Genomic DNA, 24,496 nt, shown 5'->3' on the forward strand with positions numbered 1-24,496 from the left:
GATATCACCACAATGGTCCAAGTGACCATCACCTTTGCTAGAATGGCTGCATGCACACGGCATGGGCACAGGCAACCACGTCTGCAAGAGCCCATGACTGTTCACCAGGTCAGCCCTCAGCAGGGGTGTCAGCAGGCAGCAGAGGGGTCAGCAGGAGAGCAGGGGGGTCAGCAGGAGAGCAGGGGGGTCAGCAGGGCAGCAGAGCGACTGGTCAGCAGGAGAGCAGGGGGATCAGCAGCGCAGCAGAGGGGTCAGCAGGCAGCAGAGGGGTCAGCAGGCAGCAGAGGGGTCAGTAGGCAGCAGAGGGGTCAGCAGGGCAGCAGGGGGGTCAGCAGGAGAGCAGAGCGGTCAGCAGGACAGCAGGGGGCAGTGGCACCATGAAAATCTCTTCCAGTCAAGTGAGCCTGCCGCACCCCCAGAGGGCACGATGCCTGTTCCCAGCCTCCCTGATCACAACCACCATCCTGATGCTCTGAAAGGGATGATATCTTGTTTTTCACTACTGGCCTGGGGGCCAAGAGCAGGGGCTCATGCCTAGAGTCCCGGACTCTGGGAAGCTGACTGGGCGAATTTCTTGAGACCAGGTATTCAGGACCAGCCTGGGCAACATAGCGAGATCCTGTCTCTATAAAAAACACACAACTTAGCTGGGCATGGTGGCTTACGTCTGTAATCCCAGCACTTTGGGAGGCCAAGGAGGGTGGATCACTTGAGGTCAGGAGTTCAAAACCAGCCTGGCCAATATGGCGAAACCCCATCTCTACTAAAAACACAAAAATTAGCCAGGCGTGCTGGTGCGCACCTGTAATTCCAACCACTTGGGAGACTGAGGCAGGAGAATTGCTTGAACCCGGGAGGTGGAGGTTGCAGTGAGCTGAGATCCTGCCACTGTACTTCAACCTGGGTGACAGAGCAAGACTCATCAAAAAAAAAAAAAAAAAAAAAAAAAAAAGACGCCTCTGGAGTGAATATCAGGCTTTTGACCTTTCCTCCTCCATCTCCTCAGCGGTTTTTCTTGCAAAGGTCTGGTCTGCTGGACTCTAGGAGATGGCCCCATCACAGGAAGCACTGTGGTCCTGTCTGTTAGCGTGGCTTCCCAAAGTTGTAGGTTCATTTATTTAAGATGTCTCAAGAAAATGGACAAAACAGGGCTGGGTGCAGTAGCTCACGCCTTATAATCCCAGCACTTTGGGAAGCTGAGGCGGGCAGATCACGTGAGGTTGGGAGTTCGAGACCAGGTGACCAACATGAAGAAACCCCGTCTCTACTAAAAATACAAAATCATCCAGGCGTGGTGGCACGTGCCTGTAATCCCAGCTACTCAGGAGGCTGAGGCAGAAGAATCGCTTGATTCCGCCAGGAGGTGGAAGTGAGCTGAGATCACGCCATTGCACTCCAGCCTGGGCAACAAGAGTGAAACTCTGTCTCAAGAAAAAGAAAAAAAAAAAAAAAACAGTTCACTTTTGTAGCCACCAGAAAAAAGAAAAAAAAAGAAAAGAAAATGAAACCCACTGTGTCTGGGCCACCATGCAGGAGTGTGAAGCAGCGTCCACCCCAAGCCATGGCACTGAGAGGAGGAAGAGAGAAGATAGGGCATCACACTTGGTCCCTCTAAGTCCTCACTCAGCTATTCACACTGAGAGCAGGAGGACAGGGCGTCACACTCAGAGCCTCTAAGTCCTGGCTCAGCTATTCACACTGAGAGGAGGAGGATAGGGTGTCACACTTGGTCCCTCTAAGTCCTGACTCAGCGATTCAACTAATGGCTTTACAAATGACACGTCTGATACACAGCCTGAGAGAAAGGGCACACAATGCTTCTAACACTTCCTGACATTTCTTCTAACTCCTGACATTTTCAGAAGCACGGATGTTCACTACAACAGCTGCTTCCAGCCAAGAAAGGGGCCGCCGTTTCTAACTTTTTAAAAGGCTTAGCCGTCTACTAAATGGGATTTTAAGGAAAAGGGATTTCATGTCACATTTCTTTCACAGAAGTACATAAAATTACAAATAAAATTCAAAGCCCAGCCTTTCAGGGCAGGGACCCGGCTGATCCAGCGGCATCAGACACTCTGACTGCCGAATGGGCAGGGGAGAGAGGCAGCCAGGTAACGCAGCAGGGACAGGTGATGTAGCAGGGACAGGTGACACAGCAGGGAGATGGAGCCAGGATGGCTTCTCCCAGAGGCCAACCCAGGCCACCAGACGTGGGTGGCCACACCATGGTAGGAGGCTGCAGTCACCCTGGCTGGAGCTGACAAAGTGCCTGGAAAATGAGGGGAGAAACCCCAGAAAGGAGCAGGCACAGAGAGAAGACATCCCCATCCAGCACATAAATGCTCCCCACGTACTTGTCTGACCCTGAGCTGCTGATGCAGTGTGTGGGGAAGACTCCCAGGGGCCTAGCAGAAACGGACGGCTGGAGGACGGAGAACACTGAGTTGAGATGGCGGCTGTTGCTTACCACCTGAGAGTCTGGATTTTCAACCTTCACAAGTTAGAGGCTTAAAAACACCTCAGGCTTCCCAGGAACATCCAGGAAAACCACACCTTCGCAGATCCAAGACTAAGGATGTGTCAGGCAGAAGCAAAAGCCAGTCAGACCTGTCCTAACAGCATAAACACTGAGCCTCTTCAGGGTGATCGGCGGGAATTCAGCCTGCGAGAACAAAGCCCACACTCTTCAGGGGAAGACAACAGAATCCAACAGAATTCAGAGTCTCTACCATATAAACTCCACCATATTAACAGTATATAAACTAAAATTCCAACAGACAATCAGGAAGTACTAGACGTGTGAAGAAGGGATAACAGGATCCACGGTGAAGGGAAAAATTAGCCAAAAGAAGTAGATCCTGAGACCAGGTGTGGTGGCTCACGCCGGTAATCCCAGCACTTTGGGAGGCCGAGGTGGGTGAAACACCTGAGGTCGGTCAGGAGTTCAAGACCGGTCTGGCCAACACGGCAAAACCCCGTCTCTAATAAAAAAAATACAAAAAATTAGCTGGGTATGGTGGTGTGCGCCTGTGATCCCAGCTACTCAGGAGGCTGAGGCAGGAGAATCACTTGAACCAAGGAGCTGGAGGTTGCAGTGAGCCGAGATGGGGCCACTATACTCCAGCCTGGTGACAGAGCAAGACTCTGTCTCAAAAAATAATAAATAAATAAATAGGCCAGTGTGTTAGCTCATTCCTGTAATCCCAGCACTTTGGGAGGCCCAGGCGGGTGGATCACTTGAACCCAGGAGTTCAAACCAGCCTGAGCAACGTGCGAAACCCCGTCTCTACCAAAAATACAAAAATTAGCTGGGTGGGGTGGCACACACCTATAGTCCCAGCTACTCAGGAGGCTGAGGCAGGGGAATTGCTTGAACCTGGGAAGCGGAGGTTGCAGTGAGCCAAGATTGCGCCGCTGCACTCCAACCTGGAACACAAGAGTGAGACTTGTCTCAAAAAAAAAAAAACCATATATATATATGTAAGTGACAACCCAGAATTCCACGTCACTCAAAAATGTCCCTCGAAAATAAAGGTGAAAGAGGGACATTACAGATAAACAAAAACAGAGAGTTCATGGCCAACAGATCGATATGAAAAGAAATGCTAAAAGTACATCTTTAGGTTGAAGAAAAACAAGATTTGAACCACACTATGAACCACCTTGACCTAATGACGTTACAGAAAACGAAAACCAATGACTGAATAAAACTCTTTTCAAGGGTATATGTAATATTCACCACAAAGAGTATATACATGATCAAAACACTTCTTTTTGATTTTTTGAGACAGGGTCTCATTCTGTTGCCGAGGCTGGAGCACAGTGGCGTGATCACGGCTCACTGCAGCCTCTATCCCCTGGGATCAAGTGATCTAGCTAATTAATTAACGAAACATTTTGGCCGGGCACGGTGGTTCACGCCTGTACTCCCAGCACTTTGGGAGGCTGAGGTGGGTGCATGGCTTGCGCTCAGGAGTTGGAGATCAGCCTAGCAGCACAGCGAGACCCTCTGTCTATGAAAAATACAAAAATCAGCCAAGCATGGTGGCACACGCCCACAGTCCCAGCTACTGGGGGGCTGAGGCCGGAGGATTGCTTGAGCTTGGGAACGTGAGGTTGCAGTGAGCCGAGGTCACATCTCTGTACTCCAGCCTGGGTGACAAAGTGACATTGTCTCTCCAGCTGACTCGGGCTCTAGTAATTTCTCTCTACTCTATTCATGTCACCCACTCAAACCTTTACATTACCTAAAAGTCTTCAATCTAAGTAAAGGGTTCATATGAAGTAGAGACTTCATATGAAAAGAGGTCGAAGGGGCCTAAGTGACCTTTTGCTTGTGCTGCAGTAAGAGGAAGCTGCAGAAAACATGGGAGCCTCCCACCACGCACAGGAGCCGCCTTCTGAAGAACGTGCCAGAGCTGGCAGGGCTTTGTAACAGCAGATGGAGGGAGCTCGGCACCAGGAAGGCGCAGAGCATTCGCCCTGCCAGTCACCGATACTCAGAGACTCAACAGATGATGTTCTCCAAACTTCATAAAACATGAGCACATTTCACTGGGGAAGACAACCTGAAGTGTGAATAACGTCTAGAAAAGCTGAGTATTCAGAATGGCTGATGTGCATAAAATCGTTTCCCTTTCCGAAACAAAGAAACCTTCTTTACAAAACCCAAAACCACCTTGACACTGATAGCTGCCACTTTTCTGTAGGAAAAGCTTCATTTGTAAATGACTCTCCACAGCTCCCTTTTCCAGAAAGGTGGGGCAGGGGCCTTGTGGGCCAAGGTGGGTCTTACACGGCTGGGCACAGGCGCCAGGGCGGCCTGGGGGACTCAGTACAGGTCGTGTCTACCCATTTATTCCAAGGTTACCTCCTTCCGCTCTGCATCAGCGTGGATCTTGGCCTGGTTTGCGGCAGCTTCTCGGTAGGTGCTGGCATGTTTGGCTTGCTCAAACAGCGTCTTCAGCTGCTGCGCGGTGGTGAGCAAGGAGTTGACCATCTCCTCCAGGTACAGCCAGCTCCGCGGCTCTGACAGCTCCAGCCCATTGACCAACGCGGGAGGTGCTGCTTTGGTGGGAGTCGGGGGTGGGACAGCAAGCGCAGGCAGGGATGTCAACACTAGAGCATTTGGAAAGCAAAATAAACCAAGAAATGAATCAATTTCCTAGCTTCAAAATGGCCCCCGTTAAAAATTCTCAGCTGGCCGCAGTGGCTCACGCCTGTCATCCCAGCACTTTGGGAAGCCAAGGCGGGCGGATCATGAGGTCAGGAGATTGAGACCACCCTGGCTAACACAGTAAAACCCAGTCTCTGCTAAAAAAAAATACAAAAAATTAGACAGGCGTGGTGGCCGGTGCCTGTAGTCCCAGCTACTAGGGAGGCTGAGGCAGGAGAAAGGTGTGAAGCCGGGAGGCAGAGCTTGCAGTGAGTCGAGATTGTGACACTGTACTCCAGCTTGGGTGACAGAATGAGACTCTGTCTCAAATAAATAAATAAATAAAATTAAAAAAAAAAATTCTAATCACTCAGCGCAGTGGCTCATGCCTGTAATCCCTACACTTTGGGAGGCTGAGGTGGGAGGATCACTTGAGCCTAGGCAACATAGCAAGACCTTGTCTCTATGAAACAAAAATCAAAAACAAAAACAACTAGCTAGGTATGGCGGCATCCACCTGTGATCCCAGTTACTTAGGAAGCTGAGGCGGGAGGATGGTTGGAGCCCAGGTGGTCGAGGCTACAGAGAGCCATGACTGTACCACCGTCCTTTGGCCTTGATGACCTAATAAGACCCTGTCTTAAAAAGAAAAAATGCCAGGTATGGTGGCTCACACCTGTAATCCCAGCACTTTGGGAGGCTGAGGCGGGCAGATCCCTTGAGGTCAGGAGTTCGAGGCCAGGCTGATCAACATGGTGAAACCCGATCTCCACCAAAAAATACAAAAATTAGCTAGGTGTGAAAGTGTCTATAATCCCAGCTACCTGGGAGGCTGAGGCATGAGAATCATTTGAACCCGGGAGGCGGAGATTGCGGTGAGCTGAGATCATGCCACTGTACTATAGCCTGGGTGACAGAGCAAGACTCCACCTCAAAAAAAAAAAAGAAAATTCTCACATAATGTCGGGAAGTTGGGTAAAATACTGACCAACAAACAACAAATCACTGCCCGATGACATCTCCCCAGCACCTGACACCCCCCAGCACCTGACACCCCCAGCACCTGACACCCCCCAGCACCTGACACCCCCCAGTACCTGACATACCCCCAGTACCTGACACCCCCCAGTACCTGACACCCCCAGTACCTGACACCCCCAGTACCTGACACACCCCAGTACCTGACAACCCCCCAGTACCTGACACCCCCAGCACCTGACACCCCCCAGCACCTGACACCCCACAGCACCTGACACCCCCCAGTACCTGACACCCCCCAGCACCTGACACACCCCCCAGCACCTGACACACCCAGCACCTGACACACCCCAGCACCTGACACCCCCCAGTACCTGACACACCCCCAGTACCTGACACCCCCCCAGTACCTGACACCCCCCAGTACCTGACACCCCCCCAGCACCTGACACCCCCCCAGTACCTGACACACCCCCAGTACCTGACACCCCCCAGTACCTGACACACCCCCCAGCACCTGACACCCCCCAGTACCTGACACACCCCAGCACCTGACACCCCCAGTACCTGACACCCCCCAGCACCTGACACCCTCAGTACCTGACACCCCCTAGTACCTGACACACCCCAGCACCTGACACCCCCAGTACCTGACACCCCCAGTACCTGACACCCCCAGCACCTGACACCCCCCAGTACCTGACACACCCCCAGTACCTGACACCCCCCAGTACCTGACACCCCCCAGTACCTGACACACCCCCAGTACCTGACACCCCCAGTACCTGACACACCCCCCCAGCACCTGACACCCCCCAGTACCTGACACACCCCCAGTACCTGACACCCCCCAGTACCTGACACCCCCCAGCACCTGACACCCCCCAGTACCTGACACCCCCCAGTACCTGACACACCCCCAGTACCTGACACCCCCCAGCACCTGACATCCCTCTAGCACGTGACACCCCCCCAGCACCTGACATCCCCCCAGCGCACAAAAGAGGCAGGAAGATGTCCCATCCCTTCCCGCTCCACCCACCCAGCTCCACGTTGTAAAACTCATCCGAATGTGGCTGCTGGACCTGGAAACGTTCACGGAATCAGAGCTGAGGACAATGACCGGGGAGGGAAGCAGCTAAATCAGAGTCTCGCTCTGTTGCCCAAGTTGGAGGGCAGTGGTGTCATCTTGGCTCCCTGCCTCCCGGGTTCAAGCGATTCGCCTGCTTCAGCCTCCCAAGTAGCTGGGATTACAGGCATCCACTACCACGGCCGGCTAGTTTTTGTATTTCTGGTAGAGATGGGGTTTCACCATGTTGGCCAGGCCGGTCTCCTGACCTCAGGTGATCCAAGGGCGCCCAAAGTGCTGGGATTACAGGCGTGAGCCACCGCGCCCGGCCCCAGGCTAAATCTTCTAAAGAGTCAAGCTGACAAAAGAACCCCTGCTTTCAACTCCACCCACCTGGAAAGTCTTCCTGGGCGCCTGCAGTCACACATAGGAGATTTATTAAAGATAATGGTAGGTGAGTTTCTTTTCTTTTCTCTCTCCTTTTTTTTTTTGAGATGGAGTTTAGCTTTTGTTGCCCAGGCTGGAGTGCAATGGCGCCATCTCGGCTCACCAAAACCTCCGCCTCCCGGGTTCAAGTGATTCTCCTGTCTCAGCCTCCCGAGTAGCTGGGATTACAGGCATCTGCCACCAGGCCTGGCTCATTTTGTATTTTTAGTAGAGATGGGGTTTCTCCACGTTGGTCATGTTGGTCTCGAACTCCTGACCTCAGGTGGTCTGCCCACTTCGGCCTCCCGAAGTGCTGGGATTACAGGCATGAGCCCCCGCCCAGTGGCGTTTCTTGCAATTGGAGAAGGAAGTTACAAAGTGGGAAAGGAAAGGAACTAGAACAAACCCTGAGGTTCTGCACTGGAACTAGAGACACTGAGGCAAACTCACGGCTTTTAACACACACAGACCTGGAGCACAAACGTGCACATGTGCACATGAGAACGTTTCCGACTTCTGCCCACCAAGGGCACCCGGGGACAGAGACCAGGAGCCACATGCACACCTTGCACCAGGGGCGAGCGGTTGATGTGAACCCCCAGCCCTCCTGGAGAAAAAGCCCTGATTTCAAGCATTTGCTGATTTCTTGGTATAAATACTTCACCAACACCCACCCACCCCCTTTTTTTTTTTTTCCAGTTAATAGAGATAGGGTCTCCTTATGTTGCCCAGGCTGGTCTCAAACTCCTGGTCGCGGTCTCCTAAAGTGCTGGGATTAAAGGGGTGATTTAATCCCCCTGTAACTGGGATTACACGCCTGTAATCCAAGCACTTTGGGAGGCCGAACCGGGCATATCATGAGGTCAAGAGATGAAGACCATCCTGGCCAACATGGCGAAATTCCGTCTCTACTAAAAATACAAAGATTAGCCAGGCATGGTGGTGCACGCTTGTAGTCTGCACTCCAGACTGGGCAACAGAGCAAGACTCCATCTAAAAAAACAAAAGGGGGCCGGGCGCGGTGGCTCAAGCCTGTAATCCCAGCACTTTGGGAGGCCAAGACGGGCAGATCACGAGGTCAGGAGATCGAGACCATCCTGGCTAACCCGGTGAAACCCCATCTCTACTAAAACATACAAAAAACTAGCCGGGCGAGGTGGCGGGCGCCTATAGTCCCAGCTACTCGGGAGGCTGAGGCAGGAGAATGGCATAAACCCAGGAGGTGGAGCTTGCAGTGAACTGAGATCTGGCCACTGCACTCCAGCCTGGGCGACAGAGCGAGACTCCATCTCAAAAAAAAAAAAAAAAAAAAAGGGGGTGGGGTAAGCCACCACGCCCAGCCCTGAGGTAAGCTTTAAAGATGGAAAGAGTTTAGATAGGCAAAAGAGAGAATAATGAAACAACCAAATGAAAATGATAAGGTAAGTTTTTCATGAACAAGTTTCTTGCACTGTCTGTGATAGTGAAAAATGGAAAACATGCATGGCTCATGCCTGTAATCCTAGCACTTTGGGACGCCGAGACGAACAGATCACGAGGTTAGGAATTCGAGACCAGCCTGACCAGCATTGTGAAACCCCATCTCTACTAAAATTACAAAAAAAAAAAATTAGCCGGGCATGGTGGCGTACGCCTGTAGTCCCAGCTACTCGGGAGGCTGAGGCAGGAGAATTGCTCGAACCTGGCAGGCAGAAGTTGCAGTGAGCCGAGATCATGCCACTGCACTCCAGCCTGGGCGACAGAGTGAAACTCCATCTCAAAAAAAAGAAAGTATAATTATACAGAAATCTTGGCTGCATGTGGTGGCTCACACCTGTAATCCCAGCACTTTGGGAGGGTGAGGCAGATGGATCACTTGAGGTCAGGAGTTCGAGACCAGCCTGACCAACACGGTGAAACCCCGTTTCTACTAAAAATACAAAAATTAGCCAGGTGTGCTGGCGCATGCCTGTAATCCCAGCTACTTGGGAGGCTGAGGCAGGAGAATGGCTTGAACCAAGCAGAGGTTGCAGTGAGCCAAGACTGCACCACTGCACCCCAGCCTGGGGAATAGAGTGAGACTCCATCTCAAAAAAAAACGTGCAGTTAAACGAAAAATCAAAGTTAGAATGCGTTTACAGTGTATCATCGTTTTAAAGATTTAGGCCACATGTGATACCAATCTTGGTTTTTCTTTCTTTCACCAGATACCGAATGCCCGTGCCAGCTCTGGGGAGACCAAGACCTGCCACTGGGGAGTGTCTACCTTCAAGAGGATAACAGCAAACTCACCAGAAAGAACTTCGGCTTCACAGGCCAATTGGTTTCTAGGGGTGTGCCCTGCTGTTGTACCAAAAGCAGCTTCCACAGCACACACATGAATGGACGTGGCTGTGTGTCAATAAAACTTTACTTACAAACATAGGCAGTGGGCCACACTTTGCCAGCCACTGATCTACTGCATCAATAACAACAACAAAACAAACCAAAACGAATCCCATTTCACCTAGAAATTCTTTCACAGGAAGCAGTTCTGAGGAAAATTACCTGTACATGTGTGAATTCTTTCAAACCTACCTATTTTGGGATGTGACGTTGGCAACGCGGCTTCTGGAAACGGTGCGATCTGGCAGCTGTCCTGATAGCCGGGATAGTGAGGCTCAGGGTGGCTGGCCCTGCATGGGGGCTGCACGCTGGCCTCTTGGACTGTTGGCGAGAGAAGGGACAGGGAACCTCGGGACGACTGTCTGCACAGCAGGCCCTAAATATCACATTGTAAGGCTGTGCCATTCAGTACACACAGCAGCTTATGGCCACACGTGGCTACTGAGTCCCTGCCATTCAGTACACATAGTAGCTTATGGCCACACGCGGATACCGAGTCCCTGAAAGGGGCAAGCCTGAATTGTTGACATAGGATTGGGGCTACATCAGTTAAAATAAAATAGATTATAAAAATCAGTTGTAGGCCGGGCGCGGTGGCTCAAGCCTGTAATCCCAGCACTTTGGGAGGCCGAGACGGGCGGATCACGAGGTCAGGAGATCGAGACCATCCTGGCTAACACGGTGAAACCCCGTCTCTACTAAGAAATACAAAAAATTAGCCGGGCGCGGTGGCGGGCGCCTGTAGTCCCAGCTACTCGGGAGGCTGAGGCCGGAGAATGGCGTGAACCCGGGAGGCGGAGCTTGCAGTGAGCTGAGATCCGGCCACTGCAGTCCAGCCCGGGATACAGAGCAAGACTCCGTCTCAAAAAAAAAAAAAAAAAAAAAAAAAAAATCAGTTGTAGCTCTTTCCTTTATTTTCCTCAGTATGGCTACTAGAATATCCTCCAGCACACATCCGGCTAGGCCGCACTTCTGTTGCACAACTGTAGTCAGAAGCAGGAGCTGGCAGATAGAGAGTATTTTCAGCTTTGCCAGCCCTGGCGTCTGTCAAAAGTAACCCACTGCCACGCCAACCCCACCCACACTGCACCGCCCAACTGACGTGGCTCACACGCTGTCCCCACCAACAGACGCCTGGTTCAAGCTCCCTCTCGAGGTACCCAGCAGCCTACGAAGCCCAATATGGCACTGGGGATGTGATGTCATGGTCAAGGATATGCTGAGGACGTGTCAGGTGGGCACTGGAGCAGCTCACCTGTGGCTCCTGCGAAGACGTCACCCTGGGCCGGACTCTCGGATATGACAGCAGTGGCCTCTACTGTGGATGCCCGGTCAAAGGTCAGTGCCCCCGAGGTCGTGATCTGTCCCGAAGGGGTCACGGTGACTGGAAAGGCAGAAGCACATTTCACGCGGCCAGGCAGTGGCACCCACGGCACACAGGTCCTGTGCCACCCGTGGGCACCAATCCTTGAGGGGGCCTGGGCTAAAGTGCAGGCAGTGGTAACCGTACCCTCCCATGTGAAGGACATACGGGAAATCCCAGACCTTGGAGAAGACCTCAGAGGAGAAAACCAGGATGGCAACTTGCCACCACCAATTGTTCACTGTTTAAACTGTGCTCCCCAGCATGGAAACTGCTGCCCAGCCAGAAAACAAACATAAAATAAAACTTCCAATGACTTTTAAATACTTTGTGGCTCAAATTAAGAAAAAGTCTTTAATCCAAGCTGAAGGTAAAAAGCAGCCATGTCCCACAGCAAGGCTGCCTCTCCAGCTCAAAAAAAAAAATCCTGGCGACAGATCTCGAGACTCTGCTGCTGTGGGACTCTTCCCGCACCCACCACCCAGGGCCTCGAGAAGGAGCTAACAGGGTGTTTTAGAAAGACCTTGCTCTATAAAAGCAAAAACCCAGACTTACATTAGTTAACAAAAGTCTGTTACAAAGACATTTGCTCCTATTGCTACCTCTCCCCATTTAAATCCTGTCTGTACAAAAAAATAAAAACATTAGCTGGGCATGGCGGCACGTGCCTGTGGTCCCAGCTACTTGGGAGTCTGAAGTGGGAGGAATGCCTGAGACTAAGAGGTCAAGGCTGCAGTGAGCCTGGATCCTGACGCTGCCCTCCAGCCCGGCCACAGAGAAAGACCCACAGAGTTCTGTGCAGCCCTCATCCAGCGCACTGAGAACCCCTCACCAAGGACACCCTTGTCAGGAAACGTCCCTCAAGCGTGTGCTGGGCACTCGGCTCTGCTCACTGACACTGGGAAACAGCCCAGGACGAGGCCGACAGCGCCCAGATCCCAGGGAAGCAAGACAGAGCTGGGCACTGGGACAGCCCTTCCCACCCAGGGGCCACATTGCAAAGGAACATGAAGGCGTTGACATCCCTCCGGCCACGCAATGTGCTTTAGAAATGAGAATCCCACAGTGGCCGTGGGAGTGGTGACGAGAGAAGGCAATGCACTTAGGTCCCCTCAGTAAACTAGAGCTATGTTTTCTCAAACTCACAGGTAGTGGCCGCGGTGGCTGGAAGCAACGTGATGTTCTTGGGGGAGTCCTTCTTCACGGGAGTTGTGGGCAGTTCATTCTCCTTCTTGCGCCTTTTGTAAGGCACAAAAAGCCTGACTGGGCCACTCTGGGGGAGAAAAGAGACAGGCCACCGCGTTGGTGTGTGCAAAAGCTATGCTGCGCTTGCAACTCCTCCTTACGTGGGGGCACCGCGGGGTATGTGAGTCATATGGCAAGACCACATTAAGATGGTAAGCGCCCCTAAAAATCCCACCTCTTTTTTTTTTTAGACGGAGTTTCACTCTAGTTGCTCACGCTGGAGTGCAGCGGCACGATCTTGGCTCACTGCAACCTCCGCCTCCTGGGTTCAAGCGATTCTCCTGCCTCAGCCTCCTGAGTAGCTGGGATGACAGGCATGTGCCACCACACCCGGCTAATTTTCTTTTTTTTTTTTTTTGAGACAGAGTCTCGCTCTGTTGCCCAGGCTGGAGTGCAGTGGCACGATCTCTGCTCACTGCAACTTCTGCCTCCGAGGTTCAAGTGATTCTCCTTCCTCAGCCTCCTGAGTAGCTAGGATTACAGGCACGCACCACCACGCCCAGCTAATTTTTGTATTCTTAGTAGAGATGGGGTTTCTCCATGTTGGTCAGGCTGATCTCAAACTCCCGACCTCAGGTGCTCCGCCAGCCTCAGCCTCTCAAAGTGCTGGGATTACAGGTGTGAGCCATCGCGCCCGGCCAAAATCCCACCTCTTTAGGCCCCAAATCCCTTAACATGACAGAAAGAATACTTTAAAAAAGAACATATGAATACCAGTGCAGCAAAATAACAAAGTGTCATCGACAGATTAAAAGTCAGAAATTCAGGGCCGGGCATAGCGGCTCATGCCTGTAATCCCAGCACTTTGGGAGGCTGAGGCAGGCGGATCATGAGGTCAGGAGATCGAGACCATCCTGGCTAACATGATGAAACCCCGTCTCTACCAAAAATACAAAAAATTAGCCAGGCATGGTGGTGGGCGCCTGTAGTCCCAGCTACTCGGGAGGCTGAGGCAGGAGAAGGACATGCCTAGGAGGCAGGGCTTGCAGTGAGCAGAGATCGCGCCACTGCACTCCAGCCTGGGCGACAGTGAGAATCCGTCTCAAAAAAAAAAAGGGTCAGGAATTCCTAAAAGACAGAAAATAGATGGGGGCCAGGGCCAAGCAAGGGAGGAATGAGAAGAAGCCACAGAGGAGAAAGTTGGCAGCACAAGGGCATAGCTTCAGCAGCACTGCACCAGACAGGAGGAGGCATGGGATCAATTAAAGAAAACGGTAAAAGTCACCAAAGATCTCCCATGAAAGAGGCCAAACCCTCACGGAGCTGGGCCTGGGACACTCCCGCCTCCGACCTGAGACCCTCATAAGCCCAGCACCACACAAGGCTGCCGGACACATGCTCAGAACGTCTCTTCTGTCAGTTCAAACCTGTTGAGACTCTAGTGAATTTTTCATTCAGTTATTCTTCTTTCCAATTCTACAATTTCCATTTGACTTTTTTTTTTTTTTTTTTTTAAAGACAGAATCTCGCTCTCTTACCCAGGCTGGGGTGCAGTGGCGCAATCTAGGCTCACTGCAAGCTCCGCCTCCCGGGTTCATGCCATTCTCCTGCCTCAGACTCCCCAGTAGCTGGGACTACAGGTGCCGCCACCACGCCCAGCTAATTTTTTGCATTTTTAGTAGAGACGGGTTTCAACATGTTAGACAGGATGGTCTCGATCTCCTGACCTCGTGATCCACCCGCCTCGGCCTCCCAAAGTGCTGGGATTACAGGCATGAGAGCCACTGCGCCCGACTTTTTTTTGTTGTTTTTTTCAATAATTTCTATCTCTTCATTGACATTCCCCAGTGAGGAAACAGTGTCTTCAGACCTTCCATGCGGTCTCTAGCTATGGTTTTCTTTAGTCCTCTGAACATACTGAGGATGGCTGTTTCAAAGCTTTTGCCTGTTAAACCCAATATCCGGGCCTCTCCAGGCAATTTCTTCTGTTGCTTTCCTCCTGTGTATGGTTCATGGCTCTTTCCATGTCTTAGACTCTTTTATTAAGAATCAGACAACACAGGTGATACACTGTAGCAACAGTGGAAAGCTGTTCTCCTTTCCCTCAGCTCCTGGCTGCTGTCTGCTTGTTTATTATTCAGGGATGGGGTTGGACCGTTTAACTGAAACTGTTCTCCTGGGGCGGCCTCGGCTGCTGCTCCTCTGAGGGCTCAGCCCTGGGGGTGCAGTCACCTTTGGTGGTGGGGATTTTGGCTGTCTCTCTCCCTGATCTCTGTTAAGCTATTGGTTGAGTCAAGTGTCAGAATCAACTAACCGCCAGCTGCCTGCTCCATTACTTCCAACAATGCCCTGGGGCACACACTGCTCCACTGTCTGAGCCGATTAAATTAGGGCTTCTTTACCAAGAGGTTAGAACTTGAGGGCTTGTTTCCCTGGTGGGTTCTTAGCTGTGGCTTTCCTCGCCTCTCTGGTAAACCTGCTGACCTAGTTTCTTGCTCTAATGGAACTGCTGGCCTCCTCTTAACTGCTGACCACCAAAATGTCCATTGTTTTGAACATCCCCTTCCTGTTTCAAATCAAGTCAGTTCCTTTGGGAAGGGCTTTGGAACTCTGTGTTCTTACAGCCTCTCTCTCTTTGGGGCTGAATGTCGGAGCCCCTACTCCAGACCTGGAGGTGGGAACAGCGCCTGGGTCGATCAGAGGGACTCTGTTGCATCAGCCGGGCTCTGTGAGGGGGGGCGGCAGCCTCTCACCGCATGGACGCTCCACCCCATGGGCAATCTGGGTTGAGGGAAATTGGGGCCTCCCTATGCTTGGCCTCCCACCTCTGAGTAATGCCTCTGCCCTCTGAGTGGGGCTGACTGAAGAGATTTTCAGTCACACTTCCCAGGAATTTACTGCAAATTGGAGTTGAAGGGGTTGAGAACCGCTAGTGTCTTGCCCCTCCCAGTGAGATACCACATCCCTTGACCGGGAGCTGTGAGGAGTGGGAACCCTGTTTTCTTGGTCACAACCACCCAGAATGGAGCCTCCTCCATAGGGAGCTGGGGGCAGAAAGGGAGGGAAGGAGCTGGTCCTAGCTTAAATGTCACAATCCTCACTGCTCTTTCCAAGACTCAGTACATTTTCCTGGATATTTCTTTATTTGCTATATGCACCTAGGACAATTTCCGGAGACCTTAAGGGGTTATTTTTTCACAGTTTTCACTAGTTATTTCTGTGGAGAGTTGGTCCACTGAGCTTATCACACCACCATTCCCCAAGTGGAAGCCAAAAGTTTTAAAATGTGATAAAGTCCAATCTAAGAAATCCTAGCTCTAACTCTAGGTCAGAAAGATTTTCCAATGTGTTTTCTCCTAAAAATGTTATAGTTTTACCTTTTACTTTAGATCTGTGACCCATTTTGAATTCATTTTTGTACCAAGTGTGAAGTTCAGGTCATCCTTTGCCTGTGCCGATGAACGTCCAGTCGCTCCAAGGCCATTTGCTGGAGTCTACGACACTCTAGTCTGACCCAGATTTTGGGGGTCTCTTCTGCCAATGCCACACTGTCCTGATTACTGTCACGAGCTAGTAAGTCTTAAGACCCCACAATGTGATTCCAACCATTTAAATGTTTATTTCAAAACTGTTTTGGCTTTTTAAATTTCCTTTACCTTTCTATATAAATTTTAGAATCAGTTTGTCTGCATCTAAAAAGAATCCTGCTGGGATTTTGATAGTAATTGTGTTAAACCTATGAATCAACTTGGGAAAAAGTCACATCTTTACTATATTGAGTCTTCTAATCCACGGACACAGGATGTCTGTTGATGTATTTCAATCTTCTCTGGTCTCTTTCTTTAGCATTTTTTTCAGTACCTTCCACATACAGACCCTGTTCATGATTTCCTAGACTGACATCGAAGTACTTCAGCGTTGGAGCCCCTGCAAATGATCTACCCGCAGGCTCGACTGCCAATGGGACCAACGCCTCCTCACAGCCCAAAAGGGACCGACGCCTCCTCCCGGCTCCTTTACTCCTCCAGCATCTCTAAGAGTCCCACCTACTGGCTTTTCCAAATCCACTTCAAAATTATTTTACATTCACAAAATTGTTTTTTCCACTAGAATCACATGAAATCTATATATGAACTAGACAATTCTAGGATGTTTACTGTTTCACCCCAAGAACATGGTAGGTCTATCCATGTTTTTTTTTTTTTTTTTGAGGTGCAGCAGCTCACACCTGTAATCTCAACACTTTCGGAGGCCGAGGCGGGCAGATCACCGGTGGTAAGGAGTTTGAGACCAGCCTGACCAACATGGCAAAACCCCATCTCTACTAATAACACAAAAATTAGCCAGGCGTGGTGGCTCACACCTGTAATCCCAGCTACTCGGGAGGCTGAGGCAGGAGAATTGCTTGAATCCAGAGGCAGAGGTTGCAGTGAGCCGAGATCGCGCCACTGCACTCCACCCTGGGCGACAGAGTGAGACACCGTCTCAAAAAAAAAAGAAAAAGAAAAATATTTTGGGTCTTTGTCAAATAGTTAAGAATTCAGAATAAGGAAATACGTCAAAAAGACATTAAAAGCTCTATTCATAAGTTTACAGTAGCATTTTTCTGACACGTTATAAAACGCAGAATATCTAACAGCACACATACAAGGAAAAGTGTGTATGTTTAGTTTTAGAGTTAAGGTGGTGACATTATAACTGCTTTTCATTACTTAAGGTTTCCATAAATGTTCTTTGAGCAACATCTTGGGGGCCAACCACGTGCCCCCGCATCAAGACATCAGGTTTCATTGTGGTTTATCAGGGAGCAGGGGACAGAGCAGCAGAGGAGAAGCGAGGACAGTATCCCTCTCCAAGGCAGAGGGCAAGAGGGAAACAGCCAAGGGGCCAAGGGCTGTGGGACCCACTCAGCCACCCCCAGCTCCACCAAGTGCTCCTGCTCCAGACATGCTGGCAACTTACTAAGGTCATGTCGTCGCAGCAGGCAGCACAGGTGCAAGAGGCAGCGTGAGGGTTTAAGATCCCGTCCTGAAATGCAAAAAGAAGCATCACGCATTAGAAAGTCAGCCCCTAAATGTGAATCATTCAATAATAGAAGATTTCAACCACTTCTACCATTTACCTGCCATTCATAAATACAAAAACTCTTTTTTTTTTTTTTTGAGACAGAGCCTTGTTGGGTTGCCCAGGCTGGAGTGCAGTGGCACGTTCTCGGCTTACTGCAACCTCTGCCTCCCCGGCGCAAGCGATTCTCGTGCCTTAGCCTCCCAAGAAGCTGGGATTATAAGCTTGTGCTACGATATCCGGCTAATTTTTGTATTTTTAGTAGAGACGGGGTTTTGCCATGTTGGCCAGGTTGGTCTCGAACTCCTGGCCTCAAGGAATCCGTCCACCTCGGCCTCCCGAAGTGCTGGGATTACAGGAGTAAGCCACCATGTCCAACCTCATAAAGACAAAAATTCTGAGAAATGAGGGCCGGGCGTGGTGGTTCATGCCTGTAATCCCAGCACTTTGAGAGGCCGAGGCAGGCGGCTCACTTGAGGTGGGGAGTTCGAGACTAGCCTGGCCAGCCTGGTGAAACCCGATCTCCATTAAAAATACAAAAATTAGGCCAGGTACTGTGGCTCACGCCTGTAATCCCAGCACTTTGAGAGACCGAGGTGGATGGCTCACTTGAGGTCGGGAGTTCAAGACCAGCCTGGCCAACAGGGTGAAACCCCATCTCTACTGAAAAAAAAAAAAAGCCGGGTGTGGTGACGGGCGCCTGTAATCCTAGCTACCTGGAAGGCTGAGGCAGGACAATCCTCTGAGTCTGGGAGGCGGAGGTTGCAGTGAGCCAAGATCAAGCCACTGCACTCCAGTCTGGGCAACAAGGTGAGACTCTGTCTCCAAAAAAGAAGCAGACGACCACCAGTAACTTCCAGAGACTTCTCCTCTTCACTGTGCCATTATTGGTGGCAGAACCCATCTCTTTCAAGATTTGCAAAAGGCTCTAGAGGAACTGCTTCCTTAACAACACACAGGAGCTAAACTGGAATAGGAATCAGAAGTCCTCCTTTTTAGCAGACAGAAGAGATGTTAGGCGACTTTGAAAGGGTCACACGCATTCAAACAGAAACGATTATCTTAACTTCCACTGTTTTCATTTTTTGTATATTTGACACACCCCCTTTCTACAACTGCTCTGTGCCAGGCGCTGTGACCTCATGCACTTCTCCCAACAATCCTCACAGGGTCACAATCATCAACATCCCCATGTGAAAAATCCAGAAACTGAAATACGAGAGGGTCAGTCACTCATCCAAGGCCACACAGACACGAGGTGGAGGCTGCAAACCCCGTGTGTCTGACCCCGTGGTCTGTGCCCACCCTCTGACTGGGCCACCTCGGAGGCCCCGCATCCAAGCTGTATGCTGAGCACAGGTGAGGACGCACGACGATACCTGGATGAGGCACTGCAGCGGTCGGCCTGCATAGCGAATGCTTCTTTTCCAGTCCTTACTGCTGGCTCTTCCTGCCATGGCCTCAAACTCGGTGGGACTGTACCAGTTCTCCCCCTGCTTGATGCACCGTCCCCGGCCGCCTGCAAGGAAGAGAAGCAGTCACGATGACAGCAGGTAGGAACGTCGCCTCTGCCATCGCCTCCCTCCTGGGACCTCCTCCGCCGTTCCACGAGCACCAGTACCCCAGCAGCTTGTGTGATCTCACCCATCCGTGTACTTGGCCCTGACAGGGTCACCACGGGTCTGCCTTTGTAGCCTGTGCCTCTGATCCCCTACGTGATCTCTCCATCCACTGTCCGCAGGCACTGCAAGCTCGACCAGGTCCCACACTGAGCACCTCTAGTACCCACTGCCAGAGCCTTTGTCTACAAGTCTCAAGCTGACCTGGCAACTTGAGGAACACGTCCCAGCCCTGCCTCCCTCCCACTTCTTCTTGCTTGTCTCCTATCCTGTGGGTCACGATAGTTTTTCACCCCCAAATAGTTCCCAGGCCCAGCCCTGCCCAGTGCCTCTCCCAGGCCTCAGCTCCAGTTCACAGGAACTGGGTGTCACTTGCACCTTCTGTCACCTTCTGTCTTCTTTGTTGTTGTTTTTTTTTTTGAGACGGAGTCTCGCTGTTGCCCAGGCTGGAGTGCAGTGGCTCCATCTCGGCTCACTGCAAGCTCCACCTCCCAGGTTCACGCCATTCTCCTGCCTCAGCCTCCCGAGTAGCTGGGACTACAGGCACCTGCCACCTCGCCCGGCTAATTTTTTGTATTTTTAGTGGAGACGGGGTTTCACCGTGTTAGCCAGGACGGTCTCAATCTCCTGACCCCTTGATCTGCCTGCCTCAGCTTCCCAAAGTGCTGGGATTACAGGCGTGAGCCACCGCGTCCGGCCCTCTCTTCCTAACTAGTTCTAGGTGCCACAATTTTCATCTTTCTCAGCCCCCAATTTATCCTAGTGGGGCTACAAAGGGAAATACAACTTCGGAGTCTGAAGCGGCAGCCCTCACCTGAGCCAAGCCTGTTCTTGTACAGAGTGCCGCTGATGTTCCGGCACCGCACGGGCAGCTCACTGTCGTACACAGAGGGGTCCCAGTTGTATTTAGTTCCACCTTTTTCTTGGCCGGGAGCCAGAGGGGTTGGAGGAGACTGAGGACCTTGGGCAGAGAAAGTGTGTGAAGGTGAGAGGCCGGACGCCAGGAAGTACATACAGCACGCACTCCCCTCACAGGCACCCACCTCCCCGGCAGCACCACCTCCTTCAACGGCGGGAAAACTCTTCTCCACCAGGAAAATTCCACTGCTTCTACTTAAAATCCATTAATATTTGATATTCCAAATTTACCACAAAAAGAAGTAAATAAATTCCTGAAATAAATTCTAGCTATTCTGAAACGTGTTTTGCCCAGGCCTGGGGAGCAGGCACTGCTGTACCTGGGGTGAGGGGAGCTGCCGGGCCCTTCAACCCGGTGGTCTCCACGATGCTCCCATCTGTGTGGACGACAATCAGGGTGGCTTTTTCGGTGTTCAGGCTGTCCCCGATCTGAAGGGCCGTCCTACCAGACTAGAAGGAAAAACCGCTCTGTCAGATCACGTCTGAGCATGACACGAGGCGTGTCCCTGAGCCCAGCCGGGCCGTCCTCCAACAGGGCTATGGCTGTTCTCACCAAGAAGGGACGCTCGCCTAGGCACCCCATATCTTTTCCAAAGATCTCTCTCAGAGACTCAAAAACAGAGCCAAGAACAAGAGCAGGCAGTGCCGAAGTCTGTGTGGTGCTAGGAAAATGCCTGCCATCGTTTGTCAAAGGGAAAGAAGACACGTGCTCCATGAATAGGAAACACCCTGACGTCTGCCTGAGCAGCTCCCACAGGTCACCGTCCTCATGCAGGGTCTCCAACAGACCGCGCTGGCCACCACAGACGAGGCCTTGTGCAGGACCACCCTCCAGAGCCCCTTCCAGATGGCGACGGGAGACTGGGGCCTCAAAACCACATTTCCACGCTGGCTGAAGCTGCTGCAACTGCTGCCTGCTTCCAAAATCACCCTTCAAGCTGCACAGACCCCACCACAGGCAGCCAGAGTCCCCATGCCCACACACCACTGCTGGAACTTGAACCCCACCTTGGTCAAGTCATCTGACAAACTCTGGCCTGCAGGCTCTGCCCCAGCAGTGGGGCAGACCAGAGACTTCCAGGGGCATCTCCGACCCCAGCGTTCTGGGTGCCCCAAGGTTTTAATTCTGAATACAAAACCAACCGAGGCAAAGCGAGAAGACAACTGTTTCTTTTTTTTCTTTTTTTTTTTTTTTCTTTTTTTTGAGACAGAGTCTCACTTTGTCCCCAGGCTGGAGTGTAGTGGCTTGATCTTGGCTCACTGCAAGCTCCGCCTCCCGGGTTCATGCCATTCTTCTGCCTCAGTCTCCCGAGTAGCTGGGACTACAGGTGCCCGCCACCACGCCCGGCTAATTTTTTGTATTTTTAGTAGAGACAGGGTTTCACCGTGTTAGCCAGGATGGTCTCGATCTCCTGACCTCGTGATCCACCCGTCTCGGCCTCCCAAAGTGCTGGGATTACAGGCGGGAGCCACCGCGCTTGGTGACAACTGTTTCTTACATCTGAAAATGTCGCTGTCGAATCAGGGCACTTGAGGAGAAGTTTCTCATGGAGTTGAGGGTCCCCCAACACACATGCCTGGCGCCTGGGCTCACGGAGGCCCACGGGCCAACACCTCACAATGGGGGTCCTACCACTGTGCCTGAGTCACCAAAGACCGGCAGCTCTTCACTGGAGAAAGGGAATGTCTTGTGTCTGTTTAAGAGTCACAGACTAGGCCGGGCGCGGTGGCTCAAGCCTGTAATCCCAGCACTTTGGGAGGCCGAGACGGGCGGATCACAAGGTCAGGAGATCGAGACCATCCTGGCTAACCCGGTGAAATCCCGTCTCTACTAAAAAATACAAAAAACTAGCCCGGCGAGGTGGCGGGCGCCTGTAGTCCCAGCTACTCGGGAGGCTGAGGCGGGAGAATGGCGTAAACCCGGGAGGCGGAGCTTGCAGTGAGCTGAGATCCGGCCACTGCACTCCAGCCTGGGCGGCAGAGCCAGACTCCGTCTCAAAAAAAAAAAAAGAGTCACAGACTATTTTTCTTAGGAAAGGAACATACAGTTACTTCAGACCGTGCCCTGCTTTGTTGTCAGTTTCTAAACAGGAACACACCAGTCTCTGGTCTTCTTGGCCCAGAGGGAAGACTAGCCTCGGCCTCTGCAGGCACTTGCAGGACACCGCCGCTCCATGATGGCAGCATGTTCCAGGCACCCGCAGGTGCCTTGGGTTTCAGCCCCTCCTAGGAAATGAGGAGGCGCCCAGACCCCGCTGCCAGGAAGGAGCAGCCTGACTGAAAGCACAGATCACCGCATGGCCATGGGTCAGCCTGTGTGTGTTCTCACACCCATCAGAAATAAACCAAGTGTCTGGGCTGGGCGCGGTGGCTCATGCTGTAATCCCAGCACATTGGGAGGCCGAGGTGGTAGCTACCTGAGGTCACGAATTTGAGACGACCTGGACAACATGGCGAACCCAGGAGGTGGAGGTTGCAGTGAGTTGAGACCACTCCACTGCACTCCAGTCTGGGCAACAGAGCAAGACTCTGTCAAAAAGGAAGGAAGGAAGGAAGGAAGGGAGGGAGGGAGGGAAGGAAGTTTCCAAGTTTCTTATGTTTTTACTGAAGTCCTTCACAAGTTTTCTGTTTGCTGCCATTCTGACAATAACTCTGCTTTCTGGCCGGGTGTGGTGGCTCACGCCAGCACTTTGGGAGGCCAAGGCAGGCAGATCACCTGAGGTCAGGAGTTTGAGGCCAGCCTGGACAACATGGTGACCTGTCTTTACTAAAATTACAAAACTTAGCCTGGCATGGTGGCACATACTTTAATCCCAGCTCCTCAGGAGGCTGAGGCACAAGAATGGCTTGAACCCAGAAGGCAGAGGTTGCAATGAGCCGAGATCACACTACTGCACTCCAGGCCAGGGGACAGAGCAAGACTCCGTCTCAAAAACAAAAAAAAACAAACAACCACTCTGCTTTCAGGTATATGAGGATGATGTCCCAGGTGCGTGACCAAGGCTGAAAAGACTACAAGTAACAGGTGCCAGTGGTCCCAGAGAAAACCCCTTTCTGGAGACTGGACCCTGGCATCTGCCACTTGGAAACAAGGTTGTCTGCCCTGGTTGACCCAATGTCCCCAGGTCGCCTAAGGCCCCACATATAAAACATAAAACAAGCTGATACAACATGATCACAAAAGGGCTCTGAAGGTGGCACAGACGCTATCTGACACACAACTGGCTTTCAGCAGTTTTCTAAGCAGACGGCAGTCAGGCGTGCAGAATGAAGGAGGGTGGGAGACCGCCATAAACGCTATGAGAACAGGATATGGGGGAGGGAAACGCCCTGCTTCTTTCAGCTGGCCCTGCAGCTACAGGAGTAAGGAGCACAGGCAGCGCTGGGCCTCCGGCAGAGGCTGAACTGTGGGCGGACGGCAGCCTGGGCTGGGTCAGGAGCTGGGAGTCCCCGCCCGATGCAGGCCACCAGCCCATCTGATGAGGTGTGACTCTTCACCCCGCCTTGTGAGGCAGCTTCTGCCTCAGCTCTAAGCTCTCCCACCCCAGCACAGCCTGAAGGCTTCTGAGAGCAAAGCGAGCCAGTGCCTCCCTACCCAGCTCACAGAGCAGACAGGCACGATGGGCTGAACCCCAGGAGAGCCTCAGGGAAGCCCAAGGCCCCCAGCGTGGAACCACTCGCACTGGGCTATGCCCCTCAGAGCAGCTTACCAGAACATGTCCTGAGATGGACGCCGCGTTGGCCACAGACGTGGTGAAGACATTGTCTGCAGCAGCCCCCACGTTGGCCACTGTCACTGTGGTCACCTCTGCAACAGAAAGAGCCTCATTTAAGAAGCAACGAAAGCCAGAACGGACAAAGCAAACAGCCTCACTCAGGCACTTCAAACAAAGCGACTCCCCCTGGGGTATGCGCACTTGTAACCTGGGAAGACCTTAACACTTGCATGAACGGGCGCTCAACCACCATTTCTATTCCACAGTCTAAGTCATTTGGCTCTTCCAGGAAAGAGAGAAAAAATCTGTTCTTCCCCAGTAAAGCCTTTTACGTGCAGTAAAAAATGCACACAACAAACCCGCCCGTCTCCATGCCCCAGCCAGCCCCAGCTCCACCAAATCACCACTGGGACTCTCTGTGACGTGGGATCTCCTTCTGTGACGTGGGATCTCCTTCTGTGACGTGGCTGTGTCCTACCAGTCAGGTGTGCCCTGCGCCTACAATGAGCTCTCGGCCTCCCCACAGGTGAGGACACCTCCTGGACCCACTCTTGCAGCTCCATTCCTGCCTCTCCTCCACCACAGGGGTCAGGCCACCACCGTCAGGTGACCTCAGCCCCATGCTTACCACCATTGCCC

The 24,496-nt window shown here is 52.0% G+C and overlaps 1 protein-coding gene across 3 annotated transcripts in view; it reads right to left on the reverse strand.

Annotated features, from left to right (window-relative positions):
• The window catches only part of DEAF1 (DEAF1 transcription factor), a 47,385-nt gene that overhangs the window by 19,189 nt on the left and 3,700 nt on the right, over positions 1 to 24,496 (reverse strand). For all 3 annotated transcript variants that reach the window (XR_005240525.2, XM_037998763.2, XM_037998765.2), the window contains 9 exons: positions 23,852 to 23,949; positions 20,462 to 20,591; positions 20,038 to 20,184; positions 18,984 to 19,123; positions 17,503 to 17,568; positions 12,502 to 12,628; positions 11,248 to 11,376; positions 10,185 to 10,313; positions 4,871 to 5,118 (listed from right to left, as the gene is read on the reverse strand). Coding sequence is in view for 2 of the 3 variants with exons in the window: in XM_037998763.2 (XP_037854691.1) it covers positions 4,871 to 5,118; positions 10,185 to 10,313; positions 11,248 to 11,376; positions 12,502 to 12,628; positions 17,503 to 17,568; positions 18,984 to 19,123; positions 20,038 to 20,184; positions 20,462 to 20,591; positions 23,852 to 23,949 (1,214 nt within the window). In the remaining variant the exon portion in view is untranslated. The remainder of the gene's footprint in view (positions 1 to 4,870; positions 5,119 to 10,184; positions 10,314 to 11,247; positions 11,377 to 12,501; positions 12,629 to 17,502; positions 17,569 to 18,983; positions 19,124 to 20,037; positions 20,185 to 20,461; positions 20,592 to 23,851; positions 23,950 to 24,496) is intronic.

This window comes from Chlorocebus sabaeus, chromosome 1 (genome assembly GCF_047675955.1).
Source record: "Chlorocebus sabaeus isolate Y175 chromosome 1, mChlSab1.0.hap1, whole genome shotgun sequence".
NCBI classification, from domain to species: domain Eukaryota; kingdom Metazoa; phylum Chordata; class Mammalia; order Primates; family Cercopithecidae; genus Chlorocebus; species Chlorocebus sabaeus.